Source organism: Pipistrellus kuhlii, unplaced genomic scaffold, assembly GCF_014108245.1.
Source record: "Pipistrellus kuhlii isolate mPipKuh1 unplaced genomic scaffold, mPipKuh1.p scaffold_m20_p_133, whole genome shotgun sequence".
NCBI classification, from domain to species: Eukaryota; Metazoa; Chordata; class Mammalia; order Chiroptera; family Vespertilionidae; genus Pipistrellus; species Pipistrellus kuhlii.
In genome coordinates this window covers 313926-327466 of record NW_023425442.1, presented here as the reverse complement: position 1 = coordinate 327466, position 13541 = coordinate 313926, and the positions used below count along the sequence as shown (strand labels likewise).

At 41.6% G+C, this 13541-nt stretch overlaps 1 protein-coding gene across 1 annotated transcript; it reads left to right on the top strand.

Moving 5' to 3' along the window:
- Positions 1 to 629: 629 nt before the first annotated feature.
- Positions 630 to 6754, top strand: LOC118717978 (histone H2A.V; the record flags this gene model as incomplete). Its single annotated transcript, XM_036436252.2, has 4 exons — positions 630 to 707; positions 2978 to 3091; positions 5901 to 6030; positions 6428 to 6754. Coding segments are annotated over 4 exons (384 nt in total), but the record flags the coding sequence as incomplete, so codon positions are not given.
- Positions 6755 to 13541: the final 6787 nt, after the last annotated feature.

Genomic DNA, 13541 nt, shown 5'->3' with positions numbered 1-13541 from the left:
TTTTTTTTATTGATTTTTTACAGAGAGGAAGGGCGAGGGATAAGTGCTAGAAACATCGATGAGAGAGAACATCAACCAGCTGCCACCTGCACCCCCCGAATGACCAGAATCGAACCTGGGATCCCTCAGTCTGCAAGCCGACAACGTTTTTATCCTGAGCCAAACCGGTTTTGGCCAGTTGATTCTTATATGTGCCCTGACAGGGGATCAAACCTGCCACCTTTGGTGTGCTGTAAGATTCTCCAACCAACTAAGCCACACCATTCATGGATGTTTAATTTTTTTTTTCTTATTTTTTACTTGTTTCCTCTTAGAAGGCTAAGTTCTGAACGTTCTTGTGGAAATTATATGTTGACATGAGATTCTTCAGTCTGAAATTTGAAAAATATGTTCAAATTTTTAGCAATTTCATTTAAGTAAGGTTTGACCTCATTTTAAATAAATTAGTAAGTGGTGATATAACACATGTATATTGCTATGTATATTGTATGTATATTTACCTCATTATTTATATAAAATTGAGGAAGGAGATCACCTAGATTTTTTTAACTGATTAAATAAAATTAGGAAATTCTTGTTTCCTGAATATTGTGAAATAGCATCTTCACCTGGAGTCTTTTTTCACATAGGCTGGAGGCAAAGCTGGTAAGGACAGTGGGAAGGCCAAGGCTAAGGCAGTGTCTCGCTCACAGAGAGCTGGGCTACAGGTAATGGATCTATGATATTGTAATTCATTATTAAACTCTTTACTGTTGTAATTTCACAGCCCATAGAAATTTCATTAATTACAAAAATATACTACTACTGACCTTTAATAATGAGGTTAATTGGTCAAAATTTAAATCATAAAGCAATTATCTTTTAATTTGTATTCTCTTCTTCCAAACTAGAACAGTTATGAAGAGGTCTTAAGTAAATTGGGTAATTTTGCTCTTTTAAAATCTATAATTTCTAGATTATAACTGTGTTTCTGATTATTTTATAAATTGTATCAAAATACTAAATATTTCCAAACTTCATCTATTTAAATAATTGCACCTTCAGTCCACAAATTGAACATTTTCTGGATGAGTAAGAATTATTCTGTGCATATGAGACAGTTTGTAAATAGGGAAGTTGAAAGGCCAGACAGTAAGGTTTGGATTTTATCCTCTGGGCAGTAAGTCACTGGAAGTTTTTGAACAAGAAGCTGACATGATCTAGGTGGTACTGCAGGAAGGGGACAGGAACTTAAACTTGATGGGTACATTCTCTATTTTAACTCATGTAAATTCTATTAGAATTTATTTGAAGTGGGAGATGGAAGACCGGTAGACACTGTTGCAGTGGTGTTTGGGGTAAGGTAATACATACCTGAATGAGAGTGGGAAGGACAGGAGTAGGAGCCATTTATGTACTCCCAAAAAGTAGGAGGAGAGGTATGGTGTTGAGAGGAAAGTCAAAGGTTTCTGTAAGCCTCAGCACTAGGGGACACAGGAGCTTGTGGTAAGGATATGTTAGAAGATATAAGAATTTAAGTGGTGTCATTTTGGAGTTCTACCAAAACATACACATGACAATGTCCAAAAGTTGTAGATTTGAGTCCAGCTTTCCAAGTGAGGTGATAGAAATAACTACAAATTTAAAATCATTTTTGTAAAATTGAGTTTCCAAGTAGAGTATAAGAAAGCAACACAAGGATAGGTGAGCCCCTGAGAAAGACACAGAAAAGCCGAGTTTGTGTTCGTATTAGAGCTCTGTAACCTGCAACCCAAGGAGAAATGGTGTTTGAGGTCCTCCTCTCTCCAGAGGACAGGCCAGTCATGGAGGGCGCATCCCCAATCCTGCCTTTTCTCCTCTCCTGAAGGTTGCCATCTGGAGGCAGCTAACACATTTGGTCACTAAAATGTTACCCTGCTCTTCAAGAAGGGTGCTAGCGTTTGGGGGAAATAGGTGACAAGAAAGGAAGTTCCGGATTCGCTTTTAAATGTTGCCCTCGGAAAGCAGGCATCTGGGCTGTAACTGGCCTGGACTTAGACGTGGAGCGGTTCTGAGTGAAGCGGGCAGAAGGAGGGGAGCCCGTGGAGAGGAAGTTGTTGGATGGTGGGACCAGGAACAGGGTGAGGAGGACCCATAAAAATTGGTAGAGAATAGTAAAGGGTGCAGTGAGGTTATTTGGGGAATGAAAAGTACCATTTTTAGAAAGTTGAGAGTCACAATGAAAGAATGGTGTTGGTTGTTTTTTTAGAGAATACTCTGTTAGTTTCTGTAATCAAATCCACGTAGATTAAGACCTTACATATTTAATACAGCGTGTTACCGAATGGTGTTGGTTTTTGTCAGGTCTCCTCTTGAAACACAGAATGGAGTTGAGGCTGAAGGAACGTGTTGGAAGTTTAGAGGCGCACGAGGCTGCTAGGTGAAGGAATTAACAAGACGAATGTGGTTATGAGGCCACATGGGATATGCAATTAATGACTGCACAGCAGCTTCTCTCTCTCTCTCTTTTAAAATATATTTTATTGATTTTTTACAGAGAGGAAGGGAGAGGGATAGAGAGTTAGAAATATCGATCAGCTGCCTCCTGCACACCTTCTACTGGGGATGTGCCCACAACCAAGGTATATGCCCTTGACCGGAATCGAACCTGGGATCCTTGAGTCCGCAGGCCAATGCTCTATCCACTGAGCCACACCGGTTAGGGCCCAGCAGCTTCTCTTCATTGTACGATGACCTTCCGCTGATGCAGAAACTAGTCATAAAGCCTTGTAGTGTTTGTGTTCTTCGGACTTTGATTCTCTTCTCAGGAGGGTAAAAGCAGGCTAAGTACTAGGACACAGCACACAGTCTAGGACTGTTCATTGCCAAATAAGTTTGGCTTCCAATATGGGTAATCGGGTTTTTTAACTTATGCTTTACTCAGTTATTTGCGTTTGGTCACACTCAGTGGTGTGATGTTAGGCTCTTCAGTCCTCCCATTCAGACGTGTCTCTTTCAGTTTCCCGTGGGCCGCATCCACAGACACTTGAAGACTCGCACCACGAGCCACGGAAGGGTCGGCGCCACCGCGGCCGTGTACAGTGCCGCCATCCTGGAGTACCTCACTGCTGAGGTGTGTAGGGGATGTTAGACGTGGAAGTCCAAAACACTAGACTAGAAAAGGCTGGAACCCTGGAATGTGAGTTTAAAACAAAAATGACAAATCTGCTTGTTAGTCTCTTTTTTAAATATGTTTCTATTGATTTTAGAGAGAGAGGAAAGGAGAGGGAGAAGGATGGAAACATCAGTCTGCTGCCTCCTGCTCGCTCCCAACTGGTGGCAGTTTTATTTTTATTTTTTTAAATATATTTTATTGATTTTTCACAGAGGGGAAGAGAGAGGGATAGAAAGTTAGAAATATCGATGAAAGAGAATCATCGATCAGCTGCCTCTTGCACACCCCCCACCGGGGATGTGCCCATAACCAAGGTACATGCCCTTGACCGGAATCGAACCTGGGACCTTTCAAACCACAGGCCGGTGCTCTATCCACTGAGCCAAACCAGTTTTAGCACTGGTGGCAGTTTTAGATACGTCCTAATCAGCCTGTTACCCAGGACCGTTTCAAAGAGAACGTTGGTTTACTCGTTCTTAAAATTAAGCAAGGGTCATCCATCCATATTTTTAAGTGATTGCCAAAGGAATTTAAATATTCTTAGTGAACTCTAAAGTGAGTATATAATCAGTAGAAGTTACAGCATAATCTCTTAATAAAGATTTGGGGTGGGGGGGAAAGGTTTGCCAATGTGATAGTACATTTTTAAAAATCACAAATATAATACAAAATTTGATAAAAGACAATCATTCTGGTTCTATGCATGATTTTATGAATAATATGCTATATTGTGCTTAGCTTCACATTTCGGGAAGGTAAGTTACTTGGGCAAGAGTTGTCTTTTTTTTGAGGGAGGAAGGGAGAGGGGGAGAGAGAGAGAAACATTGATGAGAGAGAAACATCTGATTGGTTGCTTCCTGCACACCTCCTCCTGGGGATCAAGCATGCAACACAAGTATGTGCCCTGACTAGGAATTTTTTTTAAAGATTTTTAAAAATTGATTTTGAGAGAGAGAGAGAGAGAGAGAGAGAGAGAGAGAGAGAGGGAGGGAGGGAGGGAGGGAGGGAGGGAGGGAAAGAAATATTGATGTGAGAGCAGAACATCAATCGCTTGCTCCTGCACAACCCGTACCTGGGATAGAGCCCAAAACCTAGTCATGTGCCCCCATCAAGAATCAAAACAGCAACCTTTCAGTGCCCAACAAATTTGAGCAACTCTGGCTGTGGCTGGGCAAGAGTTCTCAGTTCCTGGGTCCTGGACCACCACTTCCTCCATCCTAGTCCCTCCCCAGGAAAACGTGGTTGGTCACAAAACTCCATGATCTGTGACCCAATCAAGTCAGTGGCAGGGTTAGCCCGCCTCGTAGAAACAGAAGGAGGGTTTTTACTTGAGAAAGATTTAGGTTCAACCTATATGTTAATTATCTGCTGTCATTTCATTAACCTCATCCAGTTCATTTGTGTCCCATTGAGCATTTAAGATTAAATTACTGGTGGCCCTGGCCAGGGTAGCTCAGTTGGAGAGCATCATCCCAATACACCAAGGTCACTGGTTCCATTTCTGGTAAGGACACACTCCCAGGATATGGGTTCAATCCCCAATAGGGAGCATGTGCAGGAAATAGCCCATCAATGTTCTGCTCTAACATCAGTGTTTCTCTTTCTCCCTCTCCCTCCTTTTCTCTCTGAAAATCAATAAAATTAGCCCTGGCTGGTTTGGCTTAGTGGATAGAGTGTCGGCCTGCAGACGGAAAAGTCCTGGGTTCAATTCCAGTCAAGGGTGCATGCCTTGGTTGGGGGCTCCATCCCCATTAGAGGGCATGCAGGAGGCAGCCGATCCATGATTCTCATCACTGATTTTCTCCCTCTCCCTTTCTATCAAGTCAATAAAAAAATATTTTAAAAAAAGATAGTGGTGCCAGGGCAGAGTCCAAGGACAATGAGATGGGATTCCAGTGGTTTTTAAAGCATGCCAGTTACTTCAGATGTACAACAAGGCTTCCCTCGCTCTTAAGTGCAGAGGGTCCGTGGAGTTATCTTTGTAGTCTGACTAAGGGTTTATGATGCCAGTGTGCTCTCTAAAGGGCTTCAAGCTTATTGTGTACATACTAGTATATAGGGCCCAGTGATGTTAAAAACTCTGAATAAAAATAACTAAAAAATCTATTCACTTTTAGAGAGTGGAGGGAGAGAGAAAGAGAAATATTGGTCCAGGTGCTCACACTAACCATTGAACACATCAGCCAGGGTGACTACAATTTTTTTGAATTATATTTTTCATCTTTTCTACAAGTGCTAGGAAATAAGTTCTAGCCATTAAAGGTTATACAGAAATAGACTACATGGTTTTCTAGGTGTCCACATTTAGAATCCTGGCTGAGGAAAAATACCCCTGTGCCTTACTTTTTTCTACAGTAATAGCTTTTTGCTGAAGTTTCTTATAGAAAATGAATAGTGAAAAACCAAATGAAATAATGAGAGCTCTATAAAAAGCATTATAAAAATATGAAAAAGAATGGGTTTTGGAATTGTTGAACATTCCTATGACCTCTCCTCTAAGGGTACTTACGAAAGACCCAACCTCTGTTCTCATATTGGATGGGACTTGTTCGTATGTTTATATTCCTGTCCAATGCCAAGTCCATTGGAAGAGCATTAATGGATATCCAGAATTGTTTAAGGAGGAGGAAAAAGAAAAGTGTACTATTGGTTTCTAACGTTTGTGTGTCTTGTGCACAGATGCTGTAGTGGTCTTTGTAGCTATACACCAGTCCACACTGAGCCCTCAGCACCCCTTGGCTGATGTGCTGTCGCCGGTGCTTTGCAGGTGCTGGAGCTGGCCGGCAACGCCTCCAAGGACCTCAAAGTGAAGCGCATCACTCCCCGCCACCTACAGCTCGCGATCCGCGGGGATGAAGAGCTGGATTCTCTCATCAAGGCCACCATAGCTGGGGGTGGTACGTACTCCCACCTCTTCTGATCAGATTGCTGTTGGCCTTTCTGATTATAAACGTCGACCCTCTATGGGGTGATCAGGGGAGTCAGGATCAGTGAAGGTGAGGTGTAAGTTGTCCCTTAACCCTTTTGGGGTCATCTTTGGAGAACCTCTTGAAAGCTGTGGTTATTCTCCCAAAAAGCACGTAGAATCACATCATTTTATACATCTCGTCTTAGAGGAGTTTCCGGACTTTGAGGTGAGGCCCCCCTTGGTATAGATACATAAATAGGATCAGACATGAGACGGGACTTAAGTAAATTTCACTCTTTGTATAATTGTTCTTTTTTGATTAAGGCCCTGAAGTAGTTAGATACAGCCAGTTCTTTTTAATAATTCATTTTTTTATTTCATTGTAGGTGTGATCCCTCACATCCATAAGTCTCTGATTGGAAAGAAGGGTCAGCAGAAAACTGCTTAGAGAATTGTTTTAACTCTCTTCCTCCCTGTCATTGTACTGTAACTAGGACAGAAGAAATATTTGGGCTATATGGAATTTTAAAAAGTTAAATGGAACAGCATAGACAATTACTGTAGACATGGTAAGAGAAACATTTGTACGTTCTTAGACTCGAAGTTTGATAAAAGTATCTTTTCACGCGGCAACAGTTGCGTGTTGATTGGCTGGCTTTCTCCCATGTATTTTATACAAAAAATGGAATTGATAAACCATTTTTTACAAAAATGATTTGTCTCAAATCTATTCTGTTTGTGATGTATTGGAAATACTTTACTCATGTGAAATATTTAAATTTTAAATTGGTTATATATTTAGAATCTTTTTTTTCTGAATGCAGAATAATTTTTTTTAGAGGAGGTGATTTTTTTAATATATGTATATATATAAAATTGATTTTTTACAGAGAGGAAGGGAGAGGGACAGAGAGCCAGAAACATCGATGAGAGAGAAACATCGACCAGCTTCCCCTCCCACCCCACCCCGTACACTCCCCACCGGGGATGTGCCCGCAACCAGTGTACATGTCCCTGACCGGAATCGTACCTGGGACCCCTCAGTCCGCAGACCGACGCTCGAGCCACTGAGCCAAACTGGTTTCAGCTAATTCAGAATATTCTTAAAATAGAATCTGAGAATATTGCTTTACCATGATTGATACCATATTATTTTGAGTCTTAGATTCTATCCGTTTCTAGTGTGCACCATTTTTACACACTACCAAAGAAAAACTGCCCGTTAACCATGATACACCATTGATAGTGAGATGCATACCAGTTTCAGAAATGTTAGAATATGAAAACATGCACTTAAAATTGTTGAACTAGGACAGCATAACTATTTGGTTAACTGCACGGCAGGCCCTGTGCTAAGTAAGAGCTTTACTGACCCAGAAACTCTATTACCCCCACTTTAAATATGTGGAACCTGAGGCCCACAGAAGCTGATTGGTTTGCCAGAAAACATTGGTTTAGTAGATAGAAATGGCAGAGCTGGGATACAGACTTAAATTGCCTGACTTCAGAGCCCACACTCTTACCTAGATTTGAAGTTAAATTTATCAGAGTTTTCTGCTTTGGGCTTAAAATTCAAATTTTTAGTGGTCTTTTATTGATACCATAACATTTAGTAATTTGTACATTTTTAAACTTATTTTCCTTTGTCAGTTTCTAAGTAACTTTTAAATTTTATATAATGTACCAGTAAGTGGTACTTCAGGAAGTATTTTCTGCCTGGAAGTCTTAAACAAAAAGCATAGGGTAGTTGAATGGATGCAAAAACATGACCCAATTATATACTGTCTAAGAGAGACCCACTCTTGATCTTCACAGATCACAATGGAATGAAATTAGAAATCAACTAAAGTAGCCGAAGCTGGTTTGACTCAGTGATAGAGCGTCGGTCTGCGGACTGAAAGGTCCCAGGTTCGATTCCGCTCAAGGGCATGTACATTGGTTGCGGGCACATCCCCAGTAGGGGTTGTGCAAGAGGCAGCTGGTCGATGTTTCTCTCATTGACGTTTCTAGCTCTCTATCTCTCTCCCTTCCTCTCTGTAAAAAATCAATAAAAATATATTTATAAAAAAGAAAAAAATCAACTAAAGTAAAAACACTCAGACACATGGAGGCTAAATAACATGTTATTAAACAATGAATGGGTTACCAATGAGATCAAAATAATCAAAAACTCCCTGGAAACAAGTGAAAATCAACACATAACCCAAAATCTCTGGGACATAGCAAAAGCAGTTTTGAAAGGAAAGTTCATAGTACTATAGACCTATCTCAAAAAACAAGAATTAATAATAAACTAACACTACAACTTAGAGAATAAGAAAAGCCCAGAGTAAGTGGAAGGAAGGAAATAATAAAGATCAGAGCAGAAATAAATGACAGACTAAAACAATCCAAAAGGTCAATGAGCCCAAGCCAGTTTGGCCCTGGATAGAGCATCAGCCTGAGGGCCAGACTGGGAAGGGCGGATCCTGGAACCGAGGTGTGTGCCCTTGACTGAGTGGACCCTTCAGTCCATGCTCTGGCCACTGAACCAAACGGGTGAGGGTTCGGGTAACACTTGACAAAGGAAGTGAGAACATACAATGGAGTCAAAACACTCTTCAATAAATGTTGGGAAAGTTGGACAGATACATGCAAAAAAATGAAACTAGACCACCAACTTACACCATATACAAGAAAAAACTAAAATGGATTAAAGATTTAAATACAAGTTGTGAAATCATAAAAATCCTGGAAGAAACTGTAAGCAGCAAAATCTCAGACATCTCTCTTAGTAATATGTTTACGAATGAATACAGCTCATAGGGCAAAGGAAATGGAGAAAATAAGCAAATATGACTTCATCAAAATAAACTTTTTTAAAAAAATATATTTTATTGATTTTTTTACAGAGAGGAAGAGAGAGGGATAGAGAGTTAGAAACATCCATGAGAGAGAAACATCGACCAGCCGCCTTCTGCATACCCCCTACTGGGGATGTGCCTGCAACCCAAGGTACATGCCCTTGACCAGAATCGAACCTGGGACCTTTCAGTCCGCAGGCCGAGGCTCTATCCACTGACCCACACCGGTTTCGGCAAAATAAAGAACTGCACAGCCAAAGAAACCAACAAAACGAAAAGGGAGCCCACTATATGGGAGAACATATTTGGCAATAATATATCTGATAAAGGTTTAATATCCAAAATATATAAGGAACTCATACAACTTAACAAAAGGAAGACAAACAATCCAATTAAAAAATGAGCAAAGGCACTGGCTCGTTTGGTGCAGTGGATAGAGAATCTGCCTGTGAACTGAAGGGTCCCGAGTTCCATTCCAGTTAAGGGCACATGCCCAAGTTATGAGCTGATTTCCAGTGGGGGGTGTATGGGAGGCAGCCAATGGGTGATTCTCATCATCGATATTTCTATCTCACTTTCCCTTACAGAAAAATCAATAAAAACATATAAAATAATTTTTTTTTAAATGTGCAAAGGATCTAGACACTTCTCTAAAGAGGTCATATAGATGCCCAAGAGACATGAAAGAATGCTCAAAGCCATGATCATCAGAGAGATGCAAATTAAACAATGAGGTACCACCTCACTCCTGTCAGAAGGTGCTGGTGGGAATGCGGAGAAAAGGGAACCCTCATGCCCTGCTGGGAATGCAGACTGGTGCAGCCACTGGAGAACAGTATTGAGTTTCCCCCAAAAATAAAAAATGGAACTGCCATTTGACCCAGTAATCCCACTTCTAGAAATACTATATCCTAAGAAACCCTAAGCATCAAACAGAATTTATGCACCCACCCCTGTGTTCACAGCAGCATAAGTTACAATAGCTACAATAGTGAAGATCTAGAAACAGCTCAAGTGCCCACAAGTCTATGAGTGGATAAAAATTACACCATGGAATATGTAGCAGTAAAAAAGGATCTCTTACACTCTGAGACAGCATGAAGGGACCTGGAGAGTATTATGCCAAGCAAAATAAGCCAGTTAAAAAGGCAACTATCACATGATCTCACATGTGAAATTTAATGAGCAAAATAACCTGATGAACAAAATAGATCCAGAGACATAGAAGCATACGCCTGCAGAATCACTGAGGGAAGGTGGGTGGGTGGGTAAGAGATCAAAGAACTTTTGTGCATCTATGCATAACCCATGGACACAGACATAGGGTGGTGGAAGCCTGGGGTGGGGGTGGAAACGGGCTAGAAGGGGTCAGTGGGCAGGGGCAGGGCAGGGAACATGTGTAATACTTTCAACAATATTTAAAAAATAGCCCAACTGGTGTGGCTCAGTGGTGAGCATCGCCCTATGAATCAAGAGATTACCACTTGATTCCCAGTTGGGGCACCTGCCCAGGTTGCAGGCTCAACCGATGAATTATTCTCATCATTGATGCCTCTCTCTCTCTTCCCCTTCTTCCCTCCCTCTCTGTAATCAATCAAAATATATTTTAGGCCTAACCGTTTTGTCTCAGTGGATAGAGCACTGACCTTTGGATTGAAGGGTCCCAGGTTGGATTCCGATCAAGGGCATGTACATTGGTTGCCGGCACATCCCCAGTGGGGAGTGTGCAGGAGGCATCTTGTCGATGTTTCTCATCAATGTTTCTAACCCTCTATCCCTCTCCCTTCCTCTCTGTAAAAAAATCAAAATTATGTATATAATGTATGTATATCATGTCATTATTCAAATTTCCCTGATAGTCTCATAAATTTTTAAAATATAATTTTATTGATTTTTTTAAAGGCCTATGCCCTATCCACTGAGCCAAACCGGTTTCAGCTTATAAATGTTTTTATAGTTGGTTTGTTTTAATCAGAATCCAGGTAACATTTTTATCTTACATTTTGTTGCTATCTCGTTTCTTTTTTAAAAACACTATTTTATAATTTATATTTTTTAAGTGTTTTCATTGAGAGGGAGAAAGAGAGAGCACAACATTGATCAGCTGCCTCCTGCACAGCCCCTACTGGGATGGAGCCTGAAACCCAGGCATGTGCTCTTGATTCATGGGTTGATGATGCTCAACTGTTACCCATACCAGCCAGGTCTTGTTTTTAAATATTTGTTTACTCTTTGTTTTTCTTGTAATTTAATTTTTGAAGGGACTGATTTTTTTCATCTCTTAATTGTCGATTTTACTGAATGCAACCTAATGGCATTTAATTTTTTCCACTGTTCCCCCATATTTTTTAAAATATATTTTATTGATTTTTTTGCCCCTGCCCTCCCTCCCATACATACCCTCCCTCCCCAGAGTTTTATGTCCATTGGTTGTACTTATATGCATGTATACAAGTCTTTCGGTTGATCTATTATCCCCCATATTTCTTATAAATAGCTCTATAGGGGTTCTTGTTGCATTTTGCCTTTTTTAACCCTTTGCACTCCGAACCATTCTGGACATTGGCTACCAGCTACTCGACGCTACTTTGCGGCGGAAACTCAATTCCCCGTAATCACTAATAAACTGCAATCTCCCCTGAGGGGACGTCCGAATGATATGCTAGAATTCCGATGTCCCGAGAGGGGACAGCTGAGTGCAAAGGGTTAAATATTCTCACCTGAGGGTATGTTTTTATTGATTTTGTACAAAGAGGAAGGGAGAGAGATAGTCAGAAACATCGATGAGAGTGTGTCATCGATCAGCTGCCTCTTGCACACCCCCTACTGGGGATATACCCGCAACCAAGGTACATGCCCTTGACCGGAATCGAACCCGGAACCCTTCAGTCCCCAGGCCGACGCTCTATCCATTGAGCCAAACAGGTCTCGGCTTGATTTTAAAGAGAGGAAGAGTGGGGGGAGCGGGGAGAGAGGGGGGTTGGGAGAAACATAAACATCTATGTGAGAGACAAATCAGTTGCCTCTGAGCCCTGAGCAGGAATCAAACCCAGTCCAGGTGTTTCCTGACTGGGGATCAAACCCAAAACCTCGCTACTATGCTTTAACCCAGTGTTTCCCAACCTTCCTCATGATGAGAATCACCTGGTGGAGTTGTTAAAACACAGATTCCTGAATCCCAACTAAGAAGTGCTAAACTAGAATTTTTGAGAACATATAGGTAAAATTGCATACCTAACTTAGTGCTCTGTATATAAAATCTGTCTTAGAGCACTAGTTAAGTATACAATTTTACCTATATGTTCCCAAAAATTCTAGTTTAGCACTTCTTAGTTGGGATTCAGGAATCTGTTTTAACAACTCCACCAGGTGATTCTCATCATGAGAGAAGGTTGGGAAACACTGCTTTAATCAATTGAGCCACTGGGCCAGGGAATTGTGCTTTTTCACAAAACTGATTTCATAAGTGAAATTATGTGCTTCCTATTGGATTCCATCAGGGAGCACCTAACTCCTGCCTCCTCTTGTGACATGAAGGCTGACTGATGGTTGGATGGGGCTGCCAGCCCACCCCATTGTCTTTTTTTGTTTTTTTCCTTCCAAGTTCTCGTCAGCTCCTCTCCCCCTTACTGCCCGCCCAGATCCAGGACCTGCTGGGAGTCACCCACAGATATCCCGTCACCTCTTCTGCTCTCAGACTTACAAGAGAAAATTTCAATATTCTGATTGGGCTTTCTCGGCACTTACTTTGAAAAGTTTCTATACTGTGAAGATCCAGTTATCCTTGTGCGAACTTTTTTTGTTGTTGACCTTCACCTGAGGATATTTTCTCCATTGATTTTTGAGTGGGAGGGTGGGAAGTGGGGGGAGAGAAAAACATTGATGCGAGACATCCATTGGTTGCCTCCCACCGGTGCTCAGACTGGGGCTGGGATCAAACCTGCAGCCCAGGTTAAGTGCTCTCGACTGGGAATTGAACTTGGTGCACAGGCTGAAACTCTCACCACTGAGCACACATGCCAAGCCCCTGCTGAACTTTTAAAACCAACATTTTTTTAAAAAGCGATATAGAATGTGAACTGGGCCCTAACCGGTTTTGCTCAGTGGATAGGGCATTGACCTACGGACTGAAAGGTCCCAGGTTTGATACTAGTTAAGGGCACATCCCTAGTGGAGGAGTGCAGAAGGCAGCACATCAATGATTTTTCTCTCCATTCTTCCCTGAAGTCCATAAAAATGTATTTAAAAAACAGGTAAATCACCAAGTTGGAGATTTCCTGTGGTGCCCGAGTCCAGCTATCCTCTCACCTGCCATAGGACAGGGGATGTGAAGGCAAGCTTTGTGGGGACATTTTCATCTGTTAACTCAGGCTGTTTGGCAATGCCAACTACGTCTTCTCACTACACGAGACCATCTGAAGCAAAACCACCATCACGGTAAACTAGCATTCTGCTCTTCACCTCCTAGCTTTTCCAAAACCCAGCCTTGTACATTGATATCGTTTGGCAGGCACTTGTTAGAGGAATAAGCCTTGGCCTGTGGTCACACCTAGGACCAGTCTGTTAAGAGGAACTCTACAGCCATTGAGAGGAAACAGGTACAAAGCCAAGCAGCCCATCACCTGGTCACCACCTAAGCAGCATCAGGATACAAGTG